The following is a 21828-nucleotide window of genomic DNA, read 5'->3' as shown; positions in this document are numbered from 1 at the left end:
TCTAAGCCATAGTAAGCCAAAAGATACTACATTTCAAATATTATTTATATAATTGAATGCAATCAATCAATAAAGACTACTCTAAATTCAAAATTTTAATACTTTTTTATAATGTTTGGATTGCCTTTTATAATATTTAAGGTATCATTTTATTTAATTTTATCATATTTTTTAAAAATTGAAAATAAACCAAGCTCTTTTGCTTTCTCGGCAAACATTATAAGTCTGATGCACAGATCTGGGGCAGACAGAGTCTATAATTCCAGACCTATTCTTTAACAGGAGAACCACTGGATAGTGGTTTCCATAATGATTCTGGTTTCAGCTCATTTCCCATGAAAAGTGGCGCTGAATCATGTACTAGGAATTCCTGACTTTTTATCCTGTGTCCCACCTGACTGTCCTAGGATGGGCCTACAGCAGGCCAGTAAGTGAGAGAGCGACTCCTTCATGGCTCTACCAAGTCAACTGTCATGAAGGCTGGTGGAAAGTAAATAAAACCTGGCTGCCAGGAGCCCCTCCAAACCTGCCATTTCCATTTCTGAAACATTTGCCTAGAGGGAAAGTGCCAGACAGCAGCAACGGTTTCAAAGCCCCACGAATCATAACTTCGAGTCAGATTAGCACGGTCTGTTCATCAAAGTCGATGTGGTGATCAGGATCCCTTCCATGGACGGACAGGAATGGCTCTGGTTCTCACTGGAAAAAGTAACTGGATGGGCTCCTGCTGCTCTGGGTTTCCACTCTTCCTTAGAACCATTTAAACCTCGCAAAGCCTTTTCAAGGTTACATTTTGAGAAGCCTCACAATGTCCCACATCTGTTGTAATTTTCCAACTGAGCAAAAAGCTGAGAAATGCCCCCTTGGGCTGCCCTGCAGAAAGGAGGGCACCGGTTCTTTTTTCTCCCAGTGAAAGGCCTCCTTCACGTAAACAAACTCATATTGTCACTCAGTTTCCATTTTCCTTCCAGAAAGACCAACAGAAATAATTCCTGCCAAGCACCTTCCAAATTAATTTGTTTCTTTCACAGGGGAAAAATGAGCTAAACAGTTAAAATTGATTCTGAATGTCATGAAGAGATGCCTGAAAACAGCTTTTTGCAAATGTGATGAAGGTCTGGCCTGAAGAGGCCTCAATCACACGTTCCAGTGGGTTCTTTTTTCTCCTCCAGCAGCCAGCTTGTTTTGCTACCCCAGACAAAGAAGTCAATTGCCCCCAGAACACTTCAGGATCACAGCAAAGCTTTTGTGTGTCTTCAGTGACCATTAAAATCCCATTCTCAAATCCCACACAGCTGTTTTCGCCCCCTCTTAAAAAAAAATACAAGAAAGCTTTTCTGATGCAAAAAGGAAAGACCAGCAGGGACCAGGATTAATGGCGACAAAGAGACCTGAAGGTTCACCCTCTTTTCAACACTCTGGCCTTTGAGTATTTCAGGCTATGGACAAACACTATGGTCTCTCTGTGGCGAGGATGGTGAACCTAATAAAAGAGGTCACTCTCTAGCATCTGACTTGTTTTCTTAGGAGGCACGCCTTGACTTCTGAAGGAGAGCCACAAGCTGCCCACGCCGATTCCCAGGGTGTTCTGGAGCTGCTGCTTTGTCACAGCTCAGAGGCTAAGACAATGCAGTGGCCTTGGGATTCTGGTTGGAAGCCCTTTTAAATAAGGCTGTTCAGAATAACCGGAGAGAGCCCACCCCCCTCCCCCCACGCCCCGGTCTGAAGGGATGAGCTGTCACACCTGTGCAGGTTTCTGATGCGTGCTCAGGTTTGCTCTTTGAAAACCTTCCTAGAGTTGGGGCAGAGAGATGAATGCAGCTTGAACACCTTTCAGGCTGGGTTCCCCAAAGCATGCTGTATTCTCTTCACATCCTTCAGAGGGCCTCTTTTGCCCTCAATTTAAATATTTCCCCAAAGATTTGCCCTTTTCCCTCTTCTGTCTTAATGTTGCTGGCTATTCTTGGGATTTCATCTCTTGTCCCTGTGAAAATTCATTACTTCAGTTAAATGCTTAGTACTGATTAGGTGCTGAGCACTGTTCTAAACGAACTGGAGATATAGCAGAGAAGACAGACATGGTCCTGCCCTCAAGGGGCTCTCATTCTAGTGGAGAATATGGACAATAAGTAAGCAAATAAGCAAATATATAGTAAAATCCTACCTAGAGGTAAGTATGATGGAGAAAAGTGCAACAGGGTAAGAAGGTAGCATATTATACACTGTCTATGAACATAGATGCTGTCTTAGAAGAGCAGCCAGGCTTTCCTCTCTGAGCAGAGATCACACTGAAATGAGGAAAATGGCAAAAAAGCCAGCGTAGCAGGAACACAGTGAAAGTGCCAGGGTGATAGGCGAGGAATTCTAAAAAGCAAGCAAGGGCCAGATTATGTAGGTTCTTGAAGGTCATGGTAAGGAAATTAGATCTAACTCAAAGTGTGTTGAGGTTTTGCATAGGGGAGTGGCATGATCTGACTTCTGTTTCTTACAGACCACCTGGCTGCTATACAGAGAACATACTGAGGCAAGGGTAGGAAAATGAGTCAGAACCTGTCACAATAGACTGGGCCTGGGATGATGGTGGTTTGGAATAGAGTGGTAATGATGCAGGAAGACAAAACTACTTAGATTCAGGGTATAATCTGAAAGCAGATATGACAGGATTTGCTAATGGACTGGATGAGAAGCATGACAGAATGAGAGAGGTCAAGAAGACTATGAGATTTTCAATTTGAGGAACAAGGTAAATAGAGATGCTATTTACTAAGATGAGAGAGAAGCAGGTTTTACTTAGAGGAAGGGAGGATAAAATGTTTTGTTGAGACACATGGAGTTTAAGATGCCTGTTGGCCATGCAAGTATTGATGCTGAGAAGGCATTGACTTTACTGGTGGTCTCCAAGGTAGAATATTACACCTTGGGGGTTTACAAAATAATCCACTGGATGTGGGCAAAGCATTTTCCTATCTATGCCTATTAATTTCCCCCCCCCCAAAAAAAGAAATAAAGAAAGTTTCACTGGTTTAGTGTATAAGATTCGTCCCTCAGTCTAGCCACATCTCCTTGAATGAGAGACACATGTGAAGAAACAAGGTCTCCAAGAAAAGGGAAAAACAGGCATCCACAGCGCTGGGGGTGGGAAGGTACTGACTGCTTTGCTTCTTTTCAAAGTATTGAGAATTACAGTTTGCCTAGTTGAATAGATTTCCTAATTATATTATACAGTTTCAACCAAGCTAACTGGCACAAAATAGAGAGCAGCTTCAAACAATCATACAGAAACCCTGGACCGAGCAGGCATGGGTAAACAATAGGGAAGAGCCAGGTGGACATGACTTGTACTCCCAGACTAGTACTTTGCCAAACATCACGAGATGGAAATAGTAATGATTTCATCAGACCTGACAAGAGTTGAGCCAAAGCTCTAGCAATTCACAAAAAGACTATTTGAAAGATGATTTTATAATCACTACTGTTAGCAATGAACCTTGCCAAATTATAAATATGGTCCCTTAAGAGGCTGGCCAGTTATTTTTAAATTTTGTTTATTTAATCTGTATCTCATTCTTCCATCTTTTATGATGTATTTGTTAGCCTATATGTATGTGAGTTTTAAATAAACATTCACAAATTCAAAAATATTTTACCCTAAGTGTGTGTGTGTGTGTGTGTGTGTGTGTGTGTGTGTGTGTGTATGATGAAGAACATTCAACACACCCTGGGCTACAGAAGTCCATAATTCAAAAAAGAGGTCAGAGCTGGAGAGGGTCATTCGGGAGTCACCAGCACATGATGGTATTTCAAGATCTGGCAGCGAATGAGGTCATGTAGGAGAGTGTAAAGATACAAGATGGGGGACAGAGGACTGAGCCCTGGGATACTGATGTTTAGAGATCAAAAATTAGGGGACAAGCAACATGGAAAATAAAAAGGGAGCAGCCAGTGAGGTAGAAGAAGAGCCAGAAGAGTGTGGTGTCTGAAACCCAGGAGAAGAGAGTGTTTCCAGGAGGAGGGGGTGAAAACAAGTACCTGAAGTAGAATTGGCAACTGGATTTGGTAACATACAAGTGGTTTGAAATCTTGGGAAAAGCAGTTTCAGTGGGAACAAAAACCAGACGGGCTAGAGTTGAGGAGAAAATGGGAAGGGAGGACACAAAGACAGTGAGTTTAGACAACTCTTTCAAGGCATTTTGCTTGCTCAAAGGCAAAGTTGCTCAAGGCAACTTGCTCAAAGGGAATGCTTCTCTTCCCTTCCCTGCCCAGTCCTTCCTACCCCTCTGGCTTTGCTCTTTATAAATGGCATCTCTATTCCCCCAGGAACCAAGACTCCAACCCTTGCAACCAGCCCACAGTTATTATTCCAGACCTCTTTCCTCCCTTCCCCATCAGTCAGCTGCAGCATCCTGCAGCTGTGTTCCCTTTGTCCATCTGCTAATCTTCATCCCTGTGGTATCAGGGTCCTTTAATTCTCACCATCTCTTATCTAGAGATGGATAATCTCCCAACTACTTCCCTTGCCTCAGCCCTCCCTGCCTCAGTTCCTCCCTGCCTCAGCCCTGTCACAGCCTGAAGTCAGACTCACCTTTCTAAAGTACTTCTCAGACTGCTTCTCTCTCTGACTCCAAAACCTCTTTGTCTGGAGTCCCTGCACTCCTCTCAGTGTCTTTGATTCAGAACTCAGCCTTTAGTCTCCTTTTCTGCATATGAGTTTTCTTTCTTTCTCATGCTCTCAAGAGCTTATTTTTTTTCTGCTTTTCCTGTAAATCTTTTCTGATTATTTCTTCCCCAGTAGTCACATTCATCCAACCATTCAACCAACCCACAGGCTTTTTCTCCATGCCTCCTTGCATATGCAACAGGGCTGGGTGAGACGAGGGACATGTGGGAAGGAAGTGGAGGATCAAGGCCACGCCAGAAAACTCTGAGCTCACGCCGACTGTTTCCTCTTCTCAGTCCCTAATCCAATTTATCACCAAATGCTGCTCACATTCCCTCCTAAATATTTCTAGAAGCCATTGCTTCTTTTCTACTCCATCTAATGCCTTCGTGGCCTCAACATCTCTCATGCAAAGCATTCAAAACCTCCCAAGTTCAGTTTTCTGCCTCTGATCCTGACTCTCAATCCAGTAAAAGAAATCGTTCTAAAATACAAATATGACCTGGACATTCCCTGATTACAACCCTCTAACGAATGGCACCTTGTTGCCTAGATATAAAGTCAACGCTCCTTAGCAACATATTCAAGGTCTCTCATCACCTGTGTGCTTTTCCCACTGGCCACCACATCCTACCTTGTGCTCCTGGTTTAGTAACACTGAGGTATCAACCACCCCCAGGTGCACGTCTTGCTCAGTCTCATTCCCCAAGGCTACTCCTCTGCCTGAATGTCCTCCCCATTTACACGTTATCTGTGCATCCTTCAAAACTCAGCAGTAGGCTTCTTCTCTTTGCAGAAGGCTTCTCTAACTCTTTCCTGGGATGGCTAAGTGTGACTTGAGGGATTGGGTCTTATTTATCCAGGCCTCCTCAGCACCCGCTGCAGAGCTGGCCCATGAAGCATGCTCCATATGAGTGCTCTGAGAGTTAGAGAATCACACGGCTCAGGCTGTACCCACAAGTGAGAGCATTCACACTGGAAGAGGAACATAGGCTCTTGAGACAGATCTGGATTTGAACCCTGGGTCTGTCACTTACTGGGTGACATTGGCAAAACTCCTTACCTCCCTATGCTTTAGTTTCCTTATCAGTAAAAAAGGCATGGTGCAAAACAGACTTACAATGAGGACTGAAGGAAATAATATATGCAAAATGCTCAGCACAGTGCTAAACAGATTGTAAGTGCCAATAAATGTCAACATTTTGCCAAATTTTGTTTTTTAAACTCTTTTAATTAAAAGAGTTGGGATGAGCACTGGGCTCTGTATGTAAGCAATGAACCATGGGAATCTACCCCAAAAACCAAGAGCACACTGTATGTTAGCTAATTTGACAATAAATTATATTTTTTAAAATAAATAAATAAATAATAAAAGAATTTCCTGCCAAGTATGTGTGATAAGTATTGATCTAATACTGGTCCATATTGCTAATATAGACTTTATAATTTTCATGATGTAAAACAGATAAGAAAATTTATGCCTGTTCAATTCCAAATAATTTCTCAATTCTGAAAGAATTAAGAAGAAAAAGTCAGGCTCATTTCTGTCTCAGGCCATCTGCACTTGCTGATCCCTCCTCAGCCAGAACCCTCCTGCCCCCATCAGAGCTTTACAAGGCCAGCTCCTTCTCATTTAGGTCTTAGATCAAATGTCACATGCTCTGAAAGCCTTCGTAAACACCTGTGGAGAGTAATCCCTCCTCCCCTCTATCCTCTGTATTATTATCTTCATAGCATTTATAACTTATGAAATTATTTTATTTCTTTACTTTTTTATTGTCCATGTCCTTCTGTTAGAATGTGAACTTCATAAGAGCAACCTCCTCACATATTATGTTCTAACTGCTTCATCCCAAGTTCAGAGTGATATTGCTTGAATTAATTTTTCTCAATTGCTGCAGAGGAAAATTACTGCTGTTGAAAGTTAAATTAAGCCTTCCCAGTTTCTCTCAAGAACTCAGGCATAAAATTCTTCCCAGTTTGCCAGTTGCCTAGATTTCTGTCTTCTAAAAATTTCAGCAAGTTTTAAGAATAATCAAATACAAAAATATATATTTTGGCAAGTATATTCCTTAAATGGTTCATCCTTTATGAAAGGACAAATGGCTATGAAAGAAAAATAGAAATCCACATCATCATTATTTTTTCTTTAAGTATAAAGAGTTTTGTGAATAACTATGGAGCTTAAGGAATTTGTGCCTCAGAGAATATAATCACTATTATTTTTTTTTTGCCATCTTGCTAGAATGGATCACAGATGGTACAAAGGTCATCTGTAGCAGACTGTTCCCAAAGTTCTTAAATGCGAAATGAATGAGACTTTTCTATGCAAACATGGCCATAATAAAAAATGTGTCCATTGGTCAGAAGTGATTATGTTCTTTGATGTAACTTAGGACTTTAAAATTTATTTTTTAAGTGGTATTTGAAAAGCAACAATTTGGTGGAAAAATAGGCAAAGAATGCAGAAGTTCTCAGAAGAAAATATCCAAACGGCCACAGACGTATGATAGCATACTTGGTTTCACTAATAATCTAAGTAAAACAAGTTAAATTTGGTAGAAGTAGACTTCTATGATATTTTAAACATACAGGCAACATGCACAAAAAAGGATATTCACTGCACCATTGTTTGTCGTTAAAAAATTAGGAACAACTTAATTAAAAGTTCACCAACAGAGGTATGGTTAATAAACACTGGTATCTTAGAACAACTACAGACTAGGAAGTTTTAAAAGAAATAAACTTAACTCCTCTATTAGCATAGAAGGATGCTCATGATCTATTCTATCTTTAGAAACAACTCAACACTATTCAAATTGTATTGATAATATTTTTAAAAATATGTTTTTTCATACATAAGCCTATAGCTGCCAAAGTTATCCTTTTAAGACCTAAGTCAGAAATCCTGTTACTCCTCTGCTTAAAACTTTTCACTGGCTTTGTTTCTCACTCAGATTCAGAGTCGGAATCCTCACCCAGATTTCCATCCCCACCTAGTAAGGCCCTTGGCTACTGTTCTGATAGCCTCCCTTGACCCTCCCTCCCCTGGCTATCTTCCTGGCCCGCTTTCCCATACCTCGGGGTTTCGGTACTTGCTGTTTCCCTCACCTGGGACTTGTCCCCCAGAGATCCCCATAGCTTGCTTCCTCCATCTCCCACATCTCTGTCCAAAGGACACTTTGCAACAACCAAAGCCCCTGAACACAGTCTACATTTGGGGAGAGTATGTTCCTCCTCCCCCTGCCCTGCCACTTTCTATTCTACTTCCCTGCTTCCCCTTCACACCCTTATCACCACCTGCTACACCATGTATTTCCTTCTTGATTGGTTTGTGGTCTGTCTCCTTCCTCCAGAGTTGTAAATGCTAGGAAGTCTAAGATTTTTGCCTTTTTGTGTCATTACTAGATTCCCAGTATATTCCTAGATACATATATCCCTGACACACAGTAGGTGCTCAATAAATATTTATTGAATTTTTAAAATCTCATTTTTATATGTACATAAAAGCAGATATAGAAAAATACATAGCAACCTATTGATAGGGATTGTTTCCCAAGAGTAGGATTAGGAGAGCTTTTGCCCTTATTGTTTATATTTCTGTACCACTTGAAACATACACTATTTTGGTAATAGAAAACAAAGTAAAAAATATTTTAAAGGAAAAATGTAATGGTTCCATCTGTCCTCCCAGTAACTCAAAATGCCATGGGGGGGGGGGTTCCTTTCTGCTGACACTGAAAATAATTTAAAAAGAACTATTCTAGGTATGTCTCCACTGTATATAACATCCATAATTCAGAAAATACCAGTAAGCTTGGGCTTTACAAAGTACTAAGACTGGCAAATAATCCAGGAGTATAAGGCGTATAAGACAAGCTCTCCCTCTCCCCCTCACTTACTCCCTGCCCCTTTGCCCACGCCATGTGTCTTTTGGGTAAAAAGCCTTTCTAATTAACATATGCAGCCCCTCCTTATACACACTTTCTCCCTTCAGCAGGAGGAAGAAATTTCACTGATAATTCCTTGTGCTTTTCTCTCTACATGGTTAAAATGTTCAACACTGCTGTCAGGGTGAACTTGATTTGGTTCCACTTGGGCTACAAAATTCATCCATTGCTAGAGGGAGCTCTTGAGACAAGACACATTGCCTCTCAACAACAAATCCAACCTAACTTAGCCTGACAAGCATCTCAGGACACATTCACATACACAACAGCGACATAAACCCCGTACCAAGTGTCTTTCACCAGTTGTCATGGTCATGAGGCCTCTGATAAGTAACTTCTGGTCCTCATTCTTGGGCCTTTTCCCCAAGGACCACAGCCATGGTAGTATAGTTTTGCCTGATTTCTTCACTGGCCACAAAGGCTCCCTGGCAAGCCTGTAAGACCTCTCCCTACCAGGATAGCAAATGGACAAAGGGATGCAATTTAGCTCTGAGAGGCCAGCAAGAAGACTGGCCTGCCTGTCCCTGAAAGTTTCTTCAACTCCCTCCGTAAAGTAGGGCAGCAACAGCCAATACTCATCACCATTTTGGTATGGAAACGAACTCCTAGAATTTTAAATGAGAACAAACCAACCAGCTGGGTTGTTTCTTAGTTTTTTTTGTTTTTTTTTTTTTAAAGAGTTAGCTGGAATAAAACTCAAGACTATTTGAGAACCAGCCCCTGGCGGACAATTACACTTGATTTTACTCTTGATTTTTGCTTTGTTTTGACAAAGCAACAGATTTGGGGTTATTGCCGACAACTCTCCTGAATGACTGCCCTGGGCTCAGCTTTGCTTCTTGAGAAACACTGGCTTATTACTCCTTGGCTCCAGCCTCACTTCTAGGGTCTTATGATACTAATGGCGCCTGAGAAAGGACAGCAATTTATTCTGGAGGGGTCTGGTTATTGAAATGCACCTTACTTGGGACCAGAGCACAGGCTTTGGAGTCAAACCATCAGTGTGATCTAGAGCAAAAGAACCTGGCCTTCTGAGCTCCAGGTCATTCCTCTGTTCAATAGAGATTATAAGACCTACCTGGTAAGATGACTTTTGGGTTAAAGGAGATACTACAGATAACATGCCTAACGTTCTACTTGTGTCAGAGGAAAACTCCATAAATCATTACCATGATTATTATAACATGAGACTATAAAGTGATTACCTGTAAAGCTAGATTCTCCCATCATTGCCCAGAATAGCTCTTCTCCACAAACCAATCTCAAGACTGACCACCCTAAAACCTCTTGCCCAGCTTCCTCTTGCCTAGAACTTCATTAGAGAAATAAAATTGGTGTTGTTCAAATGTCAGGTCTCAAACTTAATTCTGAAACACACACACAGACACACCCATATATGGAACTGACATTATAAGGAGCTTTGGGCTGAAGCACAGTGGCCTCATTAGGCTGCCAAGTGGCCCCCCAGCCTTGCCTCTGTGCAAATGTATGGACAGGAGACTGTTCATTGCCAACATCAGTCGAGCCTGAGGGAGACAATGGGGAACTGACAGCAGAGTGTGCAGAAGGCTCAGGGGTGCCTTACACCTATAGTCCTGCCCCTTGCCCAGGACCACAGTGCTCTGAAGATCATCATCGCTCAGACCCTTTAAGGTCAGCACTCTCTCTTGTCATCAACCGTACCTCTTCCTTTTCATCCCTCAATTCAGCAAACATTAAGTGCCCACCACAAGCCAGACACTGTGCCAGGTGCTGGGGAGCTCCTGGTCCAGCAGGCACAACAGACACCAACACATAGATCCCAAATAAGAGTGGTGTCCAGGGTGTTCTCTGGAATGAGTCCAGAGAAGGAGAATAGGCTCACTTTTGGTTGCCCTTAGTCTATATGGAGGCCAAAACAATTCTGTTAGCAAGAATGTCCTGGCCAGCAGGTCACTCACCACATTGGTTTCCTACAGGGCCCTGGCCCACTCCACAGGACTCTACTCGGTGTTCAGATGTTCTGGGAGCCTTTTTTGCCACGTCAAGGTCCATGCCCGAGAGCTGGAGGTGAAACTGCTCCCTGTGGGCAGCCTTCCGGAGTGTGCGGATAGCTTTCCGGAGCCGCTTCTCAGTTCGTTTTACAATGCAGCTCACGTCACAGGAAGCTACAAGAATGAGAGGAACAGTAGTGGGGGAGGAGGTCAGGCTGCAGCACGTGAGGATGTCCAGAGACCCACTGCAGGCCCCGCCAATACCTGCTGTTCCCTGTGGACAGAGTAGGGGAGGCCTGGGGCTGAGCACCTAGCAGGCTGGGCAGCATGTGATTCAAACAGAAATTTGTTGACCAAAACGGAAGCTTTGAGTTTTTATGAAGCAGATTAAATCATGAGGTTCCAAACCAATTCAGTCCAGTTTGGGAGTGAAAAAAACCAAAAACCAAAAACCGAAAAACAGGAGATACTTCAGTGGTTGCAGTATTCCGCCCACCCCCCAAGAATGATGGAAAGTGAAAGGCAAACAAGTGAGGAGCAAGCTGTGAGCAGCCTGACACCAAACACTGTGTTCAAACCAACCTGTCACCTCCTTTTGGTTAGTTTCAAGTTCAAACTCAACAGTGATAAACATTTCCTTAGGGGCGCTTGGCCGGCCAGGGGCTCCTGGGACTTGCTTGCCAGAGCTGCATGTAAGGTTTGCGTAGCGGAGGCTCTCTTTTACTGAGCTGTGCTTCTCTGTATGAAGAAACAAAATTATCGGAAGCCAGATCCTGGCAAAGCACTCAGTTGAACATTCGCTAGAGCTCAGTAAACATTTCATTAAAACAACTCTCAAGGGACGAAGTGATTAACTCCAGATGCCAAGACGTTGCAGCTTGGAGCAAGATGACATTTTAAATTCAAAGAGCCAGTATTACCTCCTATATAACTTAACAATTTAGCTCTTGAAAATTATTTTCATGGGTGAATGCTAGATGTTTCTGACTGACCAGCCACATATGTGGGAGACAGGACACCAGGGTCGCCCTGCATTCCTAACTGACGGTCTGCTGAGGTGTGCTTGTGTTCTCACAGTTGGTTTCCTTAGAGCTGGACTGTGATGGACCAAGCAGGGGCTGAAGCTTCAAATAGGGAATGAGCACAAAAGTAGAAAGAAAATCTACTCCTGCTTCCAGGCAAACTGACCTTGGAGTAATTCCAACCCAAAGGGGAAGCTGGAAAGCACATTAACAGTGATGTCTCATTTCGAAATAACCGGGAGCAATATATGGCACAAAGCATCTAGAGAACCAAACAATAACATGAAGGAATCTAGGGTGGGAGGGAAAGTGTGGTGTAAGGCAAGGCTCTGCACATCCCTATTCCAGACTGGCCGTCTCTCCTCCTCCCCACCCTGTGGCTTCTAGCAGATATTTTACCTAATGACTGTTAACCCAAACCATGTTATCATCTACACAACTAATTTGTCTGAATTTTTTAAATCTTTTTAATGTTTATATATTTTTTTGAGAGTGAGAGACAGACAAAGTGCAAGTGGGAGAGGGGCAGAGAGAGAGGGAGACACAGATTCTGAAGCAGGCTCCAGGCTCCAAGTGGTCAGCACAGAGCCCCATATGGGGCTTGAACTCAATGTGAAACGGGCTCCAGGCTCCAGGCTGTCAGCACAGAGCCCAACATGGGGCTCAAACTCACCAACCATGTGATCATGACCTGAGCTGAAGTCAGAGGCTTAACAGATTGAGCCAGCCATGTGTCCCTGATACATCCATATTTTAAACTCTTATTTTACTCAAATGATGTATCATCTGTATCATTCTTTTCTTCACCATTACAAGGATATCCAAAGCAACAGGTCATACGGAGCCAAAGGAAAGAAGAGGCATATTAATTCTCCCCCACACCTAAATTTCCCCTAAAAATCCATCTTACCTTTTCAAAAGGCTAACTTCAAATCTCAAACTAAACAGTCATTCTGAACATTTCTCTTTCGACTTTCCCAAACCTATATTTTAAACTTTTTATTTTGAAATAAGCTTAGATTTACAGAAAAATTGCTCAGGTAGAACTGAGAGTTCCTATATACTCTTGGTTGTTTTCCCTAATGCATCTTACATTAACATGTATATTTATCAACACTGAGAAATTAACATAGTATAATACTATTAAGGAAACTAAAGACCAAATCTCTTTTTAAATGTTTTTTCCCTCTGATCTAAAAGTATAAATGCTCATTGTGGAGAATTTGGAAAAGGAAGAAAAACAATTAAAATCTCCTGCGTCCTCCCACCCAGATATAGCTACTACTAATGATATGGTGAGTTTCCTTTCTTTTCCTTCTACTCACACTTTTTCTTGCATAGTTTGGGTTGTTTAGATACATAAAAGGTTACTCTCACCTTCTCCATCTTAGCATTACAAGAACATTTTCCTATGTCCTCTGAAAACACATAATTAATAGCTGCATAATATCCCTGGGTGGCTCAGTCGGTTAAGAGACTGACTCTTGATTTCGGCTTGGGTCATGATCTCACAGTTCAGAGAGATCTGACAGCACAGAGCTTGCTTGGGATTTTCTCTCTCCCTCTCTCTGCCCCTCCCCTGCTCGCATGCACGCATGCAACACGAGTGCTCTCTCTCTCTCCAAATTAAAAAAAAAAACTTTAAAAAATTCCATCAAATGGAGATACCAAAATTAATCTGTTTATTAAAATATACAGGCAAAAGTGACTACAGTGAGCTTTATGTTTATTTGTATGATTTATGAGAGAGGCAAACTAAGGAAAGAAGCATCCCTAATACATGAATCCGATTTTTTTTAATCTCTAAAATTTTTCTATGAAATAATACTGGAAATGTGAGCTGGGGAAGGAGTGTTGTGTTCTGTTCTTCCCTAAGAGGCCAGTTCTACTTGGATGGTGATTGTTCTGCAGAAGCAAATGGAGTCACTTCCTCCAAAGACTGAATCCAACAGGAAAGCTGGATACTACATCTTTGTTCATCAAAGAGTATCCTGAGCCAAAGCTTTTTCATTTCTTTGGCTTATATTCCAAGCAACTCTAAGATCAAGAAAATTTAACCCAATATGATCACAAATGGCCAATGCATCATAAAGTCCTTATTGATGGGTCCTGTGAACTCACAGGTTTCCCCAGAGCTTTACCATCTGTGCCTGGCAAAGGAAACACTGAAATATAACTCCAGAACTATACAGAGGTGCTAGGTTAGCTCCTCTTGCTCCTGCAGAGAGAGTCCTCACAGATTCTGGACTGTTCTATCCCATCTGAAGGGCCTGGCTTGTTACAGGCCCTTTTCCCAACATGCAGGCAAGCTCCCTGCACCAGCCATCTGATTCCATACCTGGTAGTGCTGGTCGCAGACCCTCGGGAAACTGCTCAGCCTTTTTCAAACTACACTTGCCTTCATTTAGTTTAAAGGTTACACTTGTCCTGATGGTGGCGACATCTTCAGAGAGAAACAAGTGAGAGATGTTATCTTCAGAGACAAAGGAATGGAAATACCTGGTGGGTAATGGCGAGCTGGGTACCACTACACCCTGCACCCCCTGGGCTCCTCTCTTACCCTGAGACCACAAAGATTTGGATCATGGAGTGCCCATTACCCTGAGGCTGGGGACACCAGAAGCCTCCTAAGAGTTACACTTATCTCTTTATCTGAAGTGAATCCAATGTTCAAATATAATAGAGAACCTAAAACAACCTCAATACTGAAATGAACCAAGAGGTCACTTTTGTGCCTTCCCAAGAAAGAAGACCAGAATTTCCTAGTTCAAATTTAAACAAGATTGCTGAGGGAAATGGTGAAGGGCAGATTCTCCTAGATAAGCCTTTCCTAGGAGAACAAGGTTGAGGGAGCAGACAGGGATGGCACTCACCAAATGTGGCTAGGATGTTCAGGGTCTGGGAGAGCAAGGGGCCCACTTTGAGGGCCTCTTGTGCAAAATTCTGCTCTCTCCCCCCACAATCAGTCTTAACCATATGACAGGCTCTGGAGCCAAAGACCAGGATTCATGCTCTAGCTCCTTGACTTGTGATGAGAACTTAAGCAAGTTACTTAAACTCCCTAAGCCTCAGCTTCCTCATCTGTAAAACAGACAAAATTGGGGTACCTCCATTACTATGAGGACTAAATGAGATAATGCAGAAAAAAGGTTTATCCTACTGTCTGGCACACATTAAGAACTGAATGACTATTAATTATTTGCCTGCCCATCCTGGGGGTGGCCTAAATCTCCAAGTGCCCATCACTGAGGGATTTGGTGAGACCATGATGTCTATTCTGACTGGGTCCAAATTTTAGGCAGGAGAGGCAGTGAAGGATAGTGCTTAAGACTAGATCTGGGCTTCTGGTTAAAATCCTGGCTCCACTATTTCCTATCTGAATCACTTTGAATACATTATTTCACCTCTCTGAACCTCAGTTTCTTCATCTGGTTAATGAGGATAATAGTAAAATTGCACCAAGCGTTGCTGTATGGATTAAATCAGTTAATATATGTAATACAGTGACTGGTATATTTTAACTGCTCAGTAAATATATTTGAGTACTTTTATCATGCTTTGGGTCTCTAGCTCTGCTCATGTGTATAATATGGACATCAGGAACCATTTGCATATTCAGGTATTAGTATGACATAATCATAGAGATATCTAAATCTGGGAGGACAAGGCCACTTAAAAGCTTTAAATTTCATTCTTTGTCTTTTGACAAACCAGAAAGGGTTCAGGGCTTTTTCTCTGGAGAGAATCCTTGCACCTGTCATGCCCATGTCAGTCTCTACCAACTCCATGTGCTTGCTCCAGGCACACATTGCCTGCTGGCCCTTTGAAGTGCTCGAGGGAACAGGGAGTTTGGGAGACCCGAGCCTCCAGATCCCAGAGTTCTGTGCGCCTCTGCCCAATATGACAATCCACCAGGGCTGAACACAAAGCATCCTAGCACATGGCGGACACTCTGTAAGTATCTGTTACACGGTGAGTCAGCTTTCAGGCACCAAGGCTGTGGGCAAGAACGTCCTGTAACGTGCCCACAGCAATGAGGAGATTAAGAGAAAAGAAAATAAAGCCAATGCCCAAGAACTACACCTCAAAAATGAAGCACATTTAACACAGAGAGCCCCAGAGAGAACATGCAGATTTGGTAATTACCCCCAAAAGCAGAGTCATTTGATTTTTGCTGTTTGCTCCTGAGAGAAGAGGAAGAGCCGCAGGTGACAGAGTAGGCCTCTTGCAGTCCTGACAGACAGAATGTGGGTTATCAACATGAAAGCAAGGCTACAGTCTCCCAGTAGCAGCTAAAATCACCCCCAACCCCTATGTGGACCACTAGACAGATGCTCCGTATATGGGGGGTCTCAAAAGCATGGGCCTCTGGTGGTCAGGGGGCAGCTGGTCAAACATCTGGAAACACTTTGAGGGCATTTAACACCTAAAGGCCAGGGAGGCCTGGTTCTAGCATGAGGACCTGCCCCAGGGACTGGGACCCACTCACCTGAAGAGAGGTGAATGCCAGAGTGACATCTGAGGAAGCATCTGTCTCCTCCGCCACTCTTACCACAATGCAAGGACGCATGAGGTGACACACTAGCAGGCAGGACCCCCTTCAGTTCTAGACAGGACAGAAAGCAGACACTTACAGAAAGAGATAAGGGTGATAAGGCTGGCTTCCAGGCGTGATAAGGGTGGCTGCATTCCAAACATCCAAGGCCCCAAGAAAAGAAGATGGAGCTGATACCCAGCACAGAACACAAGACACAGGGCACCATGTCCCTCAAGGTAAAGAAGCTACTTGTATGCTATTTTTTTTTCCATGCAGAAAAACAACCAGGAAAACAGAAGTGAGTTCCAACCTACACAGAAGCACAGAAGGAAACACCAAAGAGTCTGTAAAGTATCTCCTGTTTTTGAACTATTTAAAGAATGGCTGCTGCTGCTGGAGGAGAAGAATCAGTGAAGGGATGGTCAGGTGCACTCCGGGCCTGGTTGGATATGGGAGAGAGCTGCCAGTGCCAGTGTGAACCCGCTGACTGAGCCTCGGTACCCCTTACCCACACAGTCTTTTTTATTCCAGTGGAGCTTGTATGCAGAGTGGCATCGGCATTCATAGCTGCCCACTGTGTTCACACAGACCTGCTGACAGCCTCCATTGTTGACGCTGCACTCGTTGGTGTCTGTGGAACAAAATACTCTCCTGTCACAGCAGCCCATGGATAACCAGGCTAGTGCTGTCCCTCCCTTGAGGAAGTCACATGGTTGAAACTCATTAAACAAAGGGAAGGTGCTAACTGCCTTCAGGATGTGCACCTGGCACCAGCAGACCCCACTTCCCACTCAGTGGATTTCCTGGCATAGGTCTTGCCAGGATGGTGTCAAGTTCCATTCTTGACCGAACATTTCCCCCATTCAGGATATTCAGAAGGGGACACACTCTACTTTCAGATGTCCAAGCGCAAGCACTGCACAGCCAATCCTCCTTGGCTACATACCAAGGGAGATAGAATTAGGATTCTTCACTTGACAGTTCATACTCAGTAGGTGGAATATAGAAAAGGAAAATGACTGGCACTAATTCCCATCAACCTGAGATCAAGTTTAGGTTGGAAAGTGGTCCATCAAAAAACCCAGACACACATCCATATTTAGGGAATATTTTCTTGGGGTTTCTTGATGGAATGGAAGAGTATGGTTTTAGCCGTGCCAAGGATGTATTGAAAAGAACAGAGACCTATCTATACCAAATCACTACTCTCCATTCCTCTTAAGTATAGAACACAAGGATTGGACAGGAAATATTTAGTCCAGTGGTTCCCAAATATTCGGATACGCAGTAATGCCTTATAAGCCCAAGCCATTAAGAATTATTGGGGGGAGTAGAAATCATCTGATGTCAAATCTTATTTATGCCATAGTCTACATGAGCAGAAGGACAAATGACATCAGAGAATGTTGCTACATGGGCACAGTGCAGAGAGATCAAGTCAATGGTCCCACTTCCAGCTCAAAGGCCTGTCCAAAGACCAGCTCAAAGCTTTAAAAAAGGCTTCTCAGCTAGTTTCTATGCACAGCAAGGCTGTGGAATTGGTTGGTGCCCTGCCAAGCCTCTCTGAGGACTGTGACTTTCCTATCTACTGGGAAGTTCCAACAGACAGGATATCAGTTCCCAAGAGACCCTCCCACTGAATACAACTACGTCAACAAAGTCAACAAAGAATTCACAGTTGATTAGCTCAGTTCTTCTCTCTGTTCCATGTCACACTCAACACGTTAAAAGGATCAATGATTTCCCTTAGCAGATGTTTCCTTGAGTTGATGAAGTCACTACTACTATACAGGGACTATAACATCCCATTCATTCCCCAATATAGGAAAATGGACCCTGATGTGGGGAAACCTTGGGAGCTAGGCCCTGTTCCTCAGTAGGCCCAGCTTCACCTGACTCTAGAGGGGCATTCTGCTCACCTCCACAATGGGTAAAGCCATAGAGGGTGTACCCTCTGTTGCAATCACATGTGAATGTGCCAGGGTGGTTGATGCAGCTGTGGTCACATGTCCTATCCAAAGAGCATTCATCCACATCTGCAATTGTCAAAGGGAGAGGGGAGCTGAAACAAACTCTGAGGGATGAGTGGAAAGAACATTTATAATTCACTGACTGGCAACAAAAACAACATAAACAGAATTTTAAAAGTATCCGTTCTCTTGTCCACTTGTGTTTAGACAATGCTGGGCAGCCTACAATAAGTATACACACAACCAGAATCCTTATTTCCAAATTCTGTTGCAAACTGCACTCGTCTTTAAGCTCAGTACGTCTTTCTCACGTGCCTATTTGCAGAGCTGAGTAATTTAAAGTATTTCAATAAAGCTAAATGAGATACCTTAAAAGACTTTGTAAACTATAAGGTGCAACCCACACATTACTGCTGTTCTATTACTATTGGTAAAACAGCAGTACTAATTATATAAGCTCCAACAAATTAAAAGGAGAAAATAGCTGATTTGGAGATAAATCTGGTTCCTATCTTTCCAGAATTAGTCTTCTGGCCCCAGGAGGCCAATTGATCCTGGGTTTTAATGTCCTATGCACTAAAAGAATGCATGAACACAAACATCCTCAGTGAGTTTCTATCACAAACACAAAAATTTGGTGTTTAAGCTCCAAACTGGATCCTCTTGGCCAATCCCTTGGCTTTCTTCTTCTGCCATGGTTCAGCCCCACAGGGCTCCTCCTGTCCTGGTTTAACGTGGAGGCGTTGCTGGCTTCAGCTGAGGTCCTGGAAACTAGCCTCGGGAGGCTGCCTTTGTCAATCTAGTCATCTCTTCTTCCCTGGTCTGGTCCTCACATCTTTCCTGTAGACTAGAATTTCAGTGCTTCATTTCCTCAACTCTTTGGAGGTTTTTTTATTTCATTTTTTTAACAGAGTTATGACTTGTGTCTCCAAATGGATAAACCAGGACCAGTGCAGAACTCAGTGGAAGCCAATTAGCCCAGAGCTAAATCTCTTTTTCAACACCAAATGTGCCACAAGAAACTATGCTAATAAAAAACAAACATTTGGAAGGAACTGGAGGAATGAAAAAAATGGAATTATAAAGGGCAAATTCTTACAAAATCTCTTCATCACTTGCTTTTCCCAGAAATCCTGGCAATTTCCTCAGTAAATTTGTTCTATGAAAATATTTGTTCTGATCAGTGAAAAATAAGAAAAAGTCCATTTCTTCTCTAGTAATTGATGTCACTCTATGAATTCTGTGATTAACATCAGCCAGTTATCGGGAACGTGGACTTGTTCAGTAGCTGACTTTGGCTGTGCATGATGGCTGTTGCTTTGCCAAAAATAATGAGATCACTTTTCTAATTCCTTTTTAATGTGTTTACACAGCTTAAACAGCATTTCTTGCTCTATACCTTAAGAAACAGTATGTGCAACATCAAATTTGCTTTCCAAGTCAAATAGAAGAGAGCCATGCGATAGTCATCTAGAATGAATTTGCTGAATTTAAAGGGGGCTATACTTGAACTGCCTGACAAATAATGTATTAGGAGGGGGGAAAAAACCAAGAGAGAAACCTAATTCACACCATAAGGTTAAAAGAAGGTAATGTTTCACTTTTATTACCTAAAGTGAAATTCTGATTTTGATTTAATTCTGGGATTTCTAATAAAATAAGTTAGGCTGTTCTTATTCCCAGAAATGTAATAAGAATACATGACCGCACATCTTTCCTGAGAGCTGCTTCCTATGTATAGCCATAGGCATAAAAGGTGCTTGTCTGAAACTATAAATGATGTTCCTTATCCAACAAAGCTTACTCCCACCCGTAAGAGTTATTAATACCAACAATTGCTCCCCCAAAATGGTCCCTTAACATACCTCTTGTGTGGGAGGAATGCATCTAAGAGGGGGTCTGCAATCCTGCCCGAGGACCCACCAGCCTTGCCTCTACGCAACCCCTCTTCCTCCTGCACCATCCCTCTCCCCAAACACCAAAGGCTGGTCATTAAAACAAGGGCTATAAGGAAAAGAGCATCTGGTACATGACCTTGATTATGGGTTGACCCAACTTTTCGCTAGGAAAAGGTGAAGTATGTTAATTGAATCTACATATTTTTGCCACCAACTTTTATTGCAAAATCCTCAAAATTAAAGGAAATTTTAGAAAAGAAAAATTCTCCATAATCTCAACACCCTAATGCAACCCTGTTTACACTCTGTGATCCATTCAATTTCTAGCAGTGAGCTCTGCTGTAATCACACCAGATGGATTCTTTTAGGTGTTCTCTAATCATTAACAGCTTAATTTCCAAAATATACTTGTGAGCTACATCGGTGTTTTTACTCTACCAACGGATGAAATAAGTGAAGCAGGGGCTGGAGGTTGGATTAATGACTCCATCAAGGAGCCCAGTGAGCCAGTCTCTGCCAGAGCCGGGTGTTGTCTTCTGTGCTCCAACCAGCGAGCACCGCACAGCACAGCTATGTTTCAGCACATACCTTGGCAAGACTTCTCATCTGTTAATAATTTAAATCCCTTTTTGCAGCTGCAGTCAAAACTGCCCACGGTGTTTTTGCAGAAATGATCGCAACCTCCATTGCGGGTCTGGCACTCATCAATATCTGTAACAGGCAAGCATCGGCAAATCAGAGAGCGATACTTGCCTGGTTTTCCACAAATCCCTGAAGTGCTATTGTGTGCGTGCTTCATTACTCTCTGAAACAAAAAGAGACCCATAAAAGCATTTAAGGATGTTTGCTGATGTTTTTAATCTTACACATGTTTTCTAGTCTGGCTTAACTGATTTGGAAAGACAAGTGTCTCTTTCCCTTGAGAACTCTGACTTGTGCTACCCTGGACTAGCATTAAGAACACAAATTTTATGAGAAAAAATGGTGGTGTCCTGTTATAGTCTCATCCTTGCCCTGCTCTCTCAAGATAAGTTGGCTCCCTTGGGTATACTTTCCATTCCAGTTTAATACTTCAAGTTATAAGGAATTAGAACATTTGCTTTGTCAAATTACACAACAATCAAGTGGCCTCAATGCTTTTAAATGATTCCTGATACTCAAATTAATCTTATCTTCTCTCAGTTTCATCTTGTAACTGGTTATCTACTTTTTTATCATGTAAAAGAACTAAGCCTTTGTACTCTTGCCCATGAAATACTAGCAGGTCATTGAGGTATCTATTCATTAGTAAAAGTTAATTGTACAGTTATTCATTAGGTTCTCTGGATAATAATCTTGGCTGTCATTTACATAATAGTCTCTAGGCTGTTGTTTATGATATGTTGATATCATCACCAATGAATGTTTTCTTGAACTTCTGCCTTTTTCTAATAAGGCCACTGCCTGAAAGAGGTTATCTGATGCCTGCAGAAGTTGATCTTCTTATAGTTAGGGTAATTAAGTTGGTTCTAATTAAGCATACTCAATTATAACCGTCCACTAGCCCAGGGAAGAAAAGCTTCCATCACTATGAATCAGAAGCAAATCTGGAGTCACTCAGGAAATATGGAGGGGAAGAGCTTCCTTCATCCCCACACATTAGCACCATGGAGAGGCACAGGCTACCTTTACAAGTCTTGCCATCCAACTGGAGGGTGAATCCAACGGGACAACTGCAATGAACACCTGTTGAAGTATCCTTACACGTGCGATCACAGCCTCCATTATTGACAGCACACGTTTCTGACAAGGAGGTAAGAAAAAGACAGCTTGCTAAAGAAA

General features: G+C 42.5%; 1 protein-coding gene across 1 annotated transcript in view; it reads right to left on the bottom strand.

Moving 5' to 3' along the window:
* Window positions 1–21828, bottom strand: part of SCUBE2 (signal peptide, CUB domain and EGF like domain containing 2) — an 85454-nt gene that overhangs the window by 14393 nt on the left and 49233 nt on the right. The window contains exons 9-17 of the mRNA XM_029915564.1: window positions 21673–21789; window positions 20596–20718; window positions 18059–18175; window positions 16648–16770; window positions 16092–16208; window positions 15749–15835; window positions 13941–14045; window positions 11163–11318; window positions 10548–10754 (exon numbers count right to left, since the gene is read on the bottom strand). Coding sequence (XP_029771424.1) covers window positions 10548–10754; window positions 11163–11318; window positions 13941–14045; window positions 15749–15835; window positions 16092–16208; window positions 16648–16770; window positions 18059–18175; window positions 20596–20718; window positions 21673–21789 — 1152 coding nt within the window. The remainder of the gene's footprint in view (window positions 1–10547; window positions 10755–11162; window positions 11319–13940; window positions 14046–15748; window positions 15836–16091; window positions 16209–16647; window positions 16771–18058; window positions 18176–20595; window positions 20719–21672; window positions 21790–21828) is intronic.

The sequence above is a fragment of the Suricata suricatta genome, chromosome 11 (genome assembly GCF_006229205.1).
Source record: "Suricata suricatta isolate VVHF042 chromosome 11, meerkat_22Aug2017_6uvM2_HiC, whole genome shotgun sequence".
NCBI classification, from domain to species: Eukaryota; Metazoa; Chordata; class Mammalia; order Carnivora; family Herpestidae; genus Suricata; species Suricata suricatta.
The sequence above is the reverse complement of the archived record's forward strand: the minus strand, read 5'-3'. Positions and strand labels throughout refer to the sequence as shown.